Source organism: Bison bison, unplaced genomic scaffold (assembly GCF_000754665.1).
Source record: "Bison bison bison isolate TAMUID 2011002044 unplaced genomic scaffold, Bison_UMD1.0 scf7180017864491, whole genome shotgun sequence".
In the NCBI taxonomy this organism is placed as follows: Eukaryota; Metazoa; Chordata; class Mammalia; order Artiodactyla; family Bovidae; genus Bison; species Bison bison.
In genome coordinates, this window is record NW_011495050.1 from 22,779,320 (window position 1) to 22,785,319 (window position 6,000).

Below are 6,000 nucleotides of genomic sequence, written 5' to 3' on the forward strand. Positions count from 1 at the left end.
TAAAAAGCATTGTATAACAACAAAACCAAATTTATTTTACTAAATAAATAATGTATAAAGTAACATCTTAAGCATACTACACTTAATAAAAATACATCCTTTTATGTTACCAACAAAAGTAACTTTATTTGAGCTGATACAATGTAAAAGAAGCAAGGCTTCTCTAAGTTTTCCTATTTATGTATAAAGTGAGTGATAAGATGAAGATAATACTGGCATCAAAGTAAATTTTTAATTTTCAGTAGTTCATTCAGGGTGTAAGACTCAAGTTTTTCACATAAATAAAATAAATAACTTGCTTACAAATGCTAAAATACTGCAATTAAGAATTTTTTTCCAGCACTCAGTTTGAGTTCCCTGAATCATACAGCAAATGGCCACAGGCTATCTATTTTACATATTGTAATGTAACAACCCAGTGGGGTGGGATGGGGAGGAAGGTGGGAGGGAGGTTCAAGAGGGAGAGGACATATGTATACCTATGATTCATGTTGATGTTTGGCAGAAACCAACACAATTCTGTGAAGCAATTATCTTTCAGTTAAAAAAAAAATAAATTTAAAATAAAATAAAAAAAGGAATTTTATTCCACTCTACCAGCATAATCAAATATATTATATTTATAATTGACTTTAATCATTTCAAATATACACACTGATCCCCTCAAAAGTTGTCCAAGAATTTGAACAAAGACTTGGTAAAAAATAATCCCTTGCAAGTATAAAATATATCTACAAGTTGATAGCAGAGAACAAAAATGAATGACTTAACTCATATCTTGGATTTTCCACAGGAACTATAAATGCCTGCTTTCACAGAAATACACTTCAATTTAAGTTGATCATGCTATACAAATGAATTTGAATGATAAAATATTAGTCACTTCTAATAAGAGTTTTCCATAGACTTGTCAAGAAGACGGTGTTCTTACCTACAGTCTGGAAAACTTCATTCATCAAAGCTTCATTAACTGCTAAAGAGCTGACATTTCCACTATGAGACCAACTTTGATATATTGCTTGAAGCAGAAGTGTCTGAGCTCTTGTAGCTTGAACTGTGAGATTTGGAAGCTCAAAAATGCCTTCAGTTACAGCAATCTGAGATCTTTTGGTCCTGCATAAGAAAACAGAAAGCATAACAAACAATATATTAAGTGATATTTATTAAAAAAAAAATATGAAACAAAATTGCAAGACAAAAAGGTATCCAGGGACATTATTTTAATTAGAGTTCCATCAACGAGAAATGCAATTCTACTAACTTTATTTCAGAACCTGTAACAATAATAAGAAATACAAGCTAGAATAATGTCCACACACATATTCATACACATATATACTGCTCGAGCATTATACTTTAATCAAGTCAATCATCAAAAATAAAAATAATACTAATACTAATTAATTTACTACTAATTACTAGTAGTAAATCCTTATTCTCTTTTCTTAAATTTACTTTCTGCACAATTTGGAAAGGTTACTTTCCATTCACAGTTATTACAAAATATTGGCTACATTCCTCATGTTGCACAATACATCCTTGAACCTATTTTACATCCCACTGTTTGTGTCTCCCCTTCTCCCCTTGGTACCCACTACTTGGTTCTCTGTATCTGTGTGTCTGCTTCTTTTTTCTTTTTTTTCTTATTACATTCATTAGTCTGTTGTATTTTTTTTAGATTCCACATATAAATGATATCATACAGTATTTGACTTATTTCAGTTAGCCCAGTATTTTTCAAGTCTATCCACATTGTTGCAAATGGCAAAATTTCATTCTTTTCTACAGCTGAGTAGTATTCCACTGTGTGTATATACACACACCACATCTTCTTTATCCATTCCTCTGTAGATGGACACTTGTTTCTATATCTTGGCAACTGCAAATAATGCTGCTTACGAACACTAGAGTACATTATCTTTTCAAATTAGTGTTTCTATTTTTTTTAAACATTTACCCAGGAGTTGAACTACTGGATCATATGATAGTTCTGTTTTTAGCTTTCTGAGAAATCTCCACACTGTTCTCCACAGCGGCTGCACCAATTTATATTTACTAAACCAAATTCAATAAAATTAAAAGGAATGAAATCATACAGAACATACGTGCAGATTATACTGGAATTAAACTATAAACTAATAAAAGTATCTGTAAAATCCTCAGATATTTAGATATTAAAAACATAAAATACACTGAAGAACAGAGCAAATGAAATTGAGAAAGTCACAGACAACTTTCGCAAAAGTATAAAATGATAGAAAAGGACATTGATATGATTGTCTGAAAAGGATAACCTAAAATATACATAATTGATACGCCTGGAGAAAACAACGAATAGAGAAAAAAAGTGCTATGGGCATGCATTTTAATAAAGTAACATGGAGGGACCAGGACTTTTCCAGAACTCCCCTTCTACAAAATTCCCGAACCTGTCCACTACAGACTAGTAAAAACAACCAGTGTATGGGGGCTACTTAACCATACGACTATAAAGGGGTTTCAAGCAATACTCTATGCTGATGAGACACTGACAGTCTCATGTTAATTGGTTACTTTTACATTTTCCAGGCAGGCTTTTTTTTTTTTCCAACTCTCTGCAGACACTATTCTATTGTTTTTCGGCTGCGCTGTGCAGCATATGGGATCTTAGTTTCCCGACCAGGTATCAAACCCATGTCCCTTGCATTGAAAGCACAGATTCTTAATCACAAGATCACCAAAGAAGAATGCTTCCTGAAATGCTTCTAATTTCAGTCATCTTTAAAGTCAATGGGCTCCTTTTCTAGCCATTGGTATTGCAGCTAAGAACCATCTTGCTATTAATAATAAACCTAATATCCTTCAAAGTCAAGACTGGATTTTTACTTTGCAGTTCTAGGGTTGTGAAAAAACAAAAGAGCTACAATGCTACTATGACTTTGACTGTTTAGGTCTCATGTTAACCCTAGCTGGTATTCACGCTTCATAGTAAAGCTGTTCTCTAGAAAAATCTATAAAATCAACATATATTTATTAAATGCCTATGTATAGTAGTCAGGCACTACCTACTTAGGAAGTATCCCAGGTGGCACTAGTGGTAAAGAACCCACCTACAATGCAGGAGCCATAAGAGACGCAGGTTTGATCCCTCGGTTGGGAAGATCCCCTGAAGAAGAGCAAGGCAACCCACTCCATTATTCTTCCCTGGAGAATCACACTGACAGAGGAGCCCGTCGAACTACAGTCCATGCAGTCACAAAGACGAGGACATGACTGAGGCAAGTTAGTACTGCTGCTGCTGCTAAGTCACTTCAGTCATGTCCGACTCTGTGCAACCCCACAGATGGCAGCCCACCAGGCTCCCCCGTCCCTTGGATTCTCCAGGCAAGAACGCTGGAGTGGGTTGCCATTTCCTTCTCCAATGCATGAAAGTGAAAAGTGAAAGTGAAGTCGCTCAGTCATGTCCGACTCTTCCTGACCCCATGGACTGCAGCCTTCCAGGCTCCTCCATCCATGGGATTCTCCAGGCAAGAGTACTAGAGTGGGGTGCCATCACCTTCTCCACAAGTTAGTACTAGCCATTTTAAAACATCAATGAACAAAAGAAAGAACAATAAAATAAAATCCCAGTGTCCTCATTTTAATGGGGATAGGAAGCATTTTAAAAATCAAATAATAAACATAAACAACTGATTTAAGGAAGTTAGAAGACAAATGCCCTCAGAAATAGGAAAAGAAGAGCATGGAACAGGAACTACTGAAGAGGGAGCAATTTCATATACAGTGGGTAGTTGTGGCTCAGCTGGTAAAGAATCCGCCTGCAATGCGGGAGACCTGGGTTTGATCCCTGGGTTGGGAAGATCCCCGGAGAAGGGAAAGGCTACCCACTCCAGCATTCTGGCCTGGAGAATTCCACGGACTGCACAGTCCATGCAGTCGCAAAGAGTCGGACATGACTGAGCGACTTTCACACACACAGTGTAGATCTTATTAAAAGGAAAGGTTTAATTCCAAGCAAAACTTAAGCAGACTAGAAGGAAGTAAGTGACAGTTGTGTGGATTTCTGGAGAGTGATTCAGGCAGATGATTCAGGTAGAATCCTAAGGACAGAGGAGCCTATCAGGCTACAGTCCATGGGGTCACGAAGAGTTGGACACGACTTAGTGACTACACAATGAAAACAACATAATCATCCCTGCCCAATCTACCACAGAAACTACAGTTAAAATTAATTATGCGCTTTGTCCCTCAGTCATGAGCAACTTTGTAAGCTTAACAGACACAATGTTCTCTGCTAGTAATTGAAGACACAGGGACTATGTTTACACAAAGAATTCAGAATCCAGTTGTGAGACAATAAACCAGTAATTAGAATTTAACAAAACAAATGCTGAGAAACAATGCTGAAAACAAGTTCCTGTGAGATACACTAAAATGGTTGAGGGAAAAGTGCAGTTGTTGTATTTAAGTTGAATCCTGAAGAATAAATAGGAATCATTTTAAGAGAAAAAATTATAAATTCATTAAAGAAAAAAATATACCTCAATTCAAAAATGGTACAAAGATATAAATAAAAAATGCACAGAATGTAAAAATAGAAATGATCCATAACCATGAAAAGATTCTTGAGCCTAACCAGTAAAAAGGGAAATTCAAATAAAGATAATGTATGACTTTAAGGCTTCCCTGGTGGCTCAGCAGTAAAGAATCTGCCTGCAATGCAGAAGACATGGGTTTGACCCCTTGAGGAGAAGATCCTCTGGAGAAGGAAATGGCAATCCATTTCAGTATTTGTGCCTGGAAAATACCATGGACAGGAGCCTGGTGGGCTACAGTCCATGGGTCACAAAAGACTCAGATACGACTCAGCATCTAACCAACAACAAATGATTCTTTTAACCTATAGGACTAACAAGGCCTCCCAGCCTCTAATTCATCTTTCAGGAATCTATCTGAAAAGAATTTTCCCGTGAGTCTGCAATAATATTTACATAATGACAGTGTCAGCAGCTTATTTACAGTAGCCTGCGGGCAGGAATCCCTCAGAAGAAATGGAGTGGCCATCACGGTCAACAAAAGAGTCCGAAATGCAGTACATGGATGCAATCTCAAAAACGACAGAATGATCTCTGTTCGTTTCAAAGGCAAACCATTCAATATCACAGTAATCCAAGTCTATAAACCAACCAGTAATGCTGAAGAAGCTGAAGTTGAACGGTTCTATGAAGACCTACAAGACCTTTTAGAACTAACACCCAAAAAAGATGTCCTTTTCATTATAGGGGACTGGAATGCAAAAGTAGGAAGTCAAGAAACACCTGGAGTAACAGGCAAATTCGGCTTTGGAATACGGAATGAAGCAGGGTAAAGACTAACAGAGTTTTGCCAAGAAAATGCACTGGTCATAACAAACACCCTCTTCCAACAACACAAGAGAAGACTCTACACATGGACATCACCAGGTGGCAAACACCGAAATCAGATTGATTATATTCTTTGCAGCCAAAGATGGAGAAGCTCTATACAGTCAGCAAAAACAAGACCAGGAGCTGACTGTGGCTCAGACCATGAACTCCTTATTGCCAAATTCAGACTTAAATTGAAGAAAGTAGGGAAAACCACTAGACCATTCAGGTATGACCTAAATCAAATCCCTTATGATTATACAGTGGAAGAAAGAAATAGATTTAAGGGCCTAGATCTGATAGATAGAGTGCCTGATGAACTATGGAATGAGGTCCGTGACATTGTACAGGAGACAGGGATCAAGACCATCCCCATGGAAAAGAAATGCAGAAAAGCAAAATGGCTGTCTGGGGAGGCCTTACAAATAGCTGTGAAAAGAAGAGAAGCGAAAAGCAAAGGAGAAAAGGAAAGATATAAACATCTGAATGCAGAGTTCCAAAGAATAGCAAGAAGAGATAAGAAAGCCTTCTTCAGCGATCAATGCAAAGAAACAGAGGAAAACAACAGAATGGGAAAGACCAGGGATCTCTTCAAGAAAATCAGAGATACCAAAGG

At 37.1% G+C, this 6,000-nt stretch overlaps 1 protein-coding gene across 10 annotated transcripts in view; it reads right to left on the reverse strand.

Moving 5' to 3' along the window:
* VPS13B (vacuolar protein sorting 13 homolog B (yeast)) overlaps positions 1–6,000 on the reverse strand; it is an 805,833-nt gene that overhangs the window by 655,705 nt on the left and 144,128 nt on the right. For all 10 annotated transcript variants that reach the window (XM_010863525.1, XM_010863528.1, XM_010863522.1 and 7 more), the window contains exon 17: positions 932–1,113. In XM_010863525.1, the coding sequence (XP_010861827.1) occupies positions 932–1,113 (182 nt within the window). The remainder of the gene's footprint in view (positions 1–931; positions 1,114–6,000) is intronic.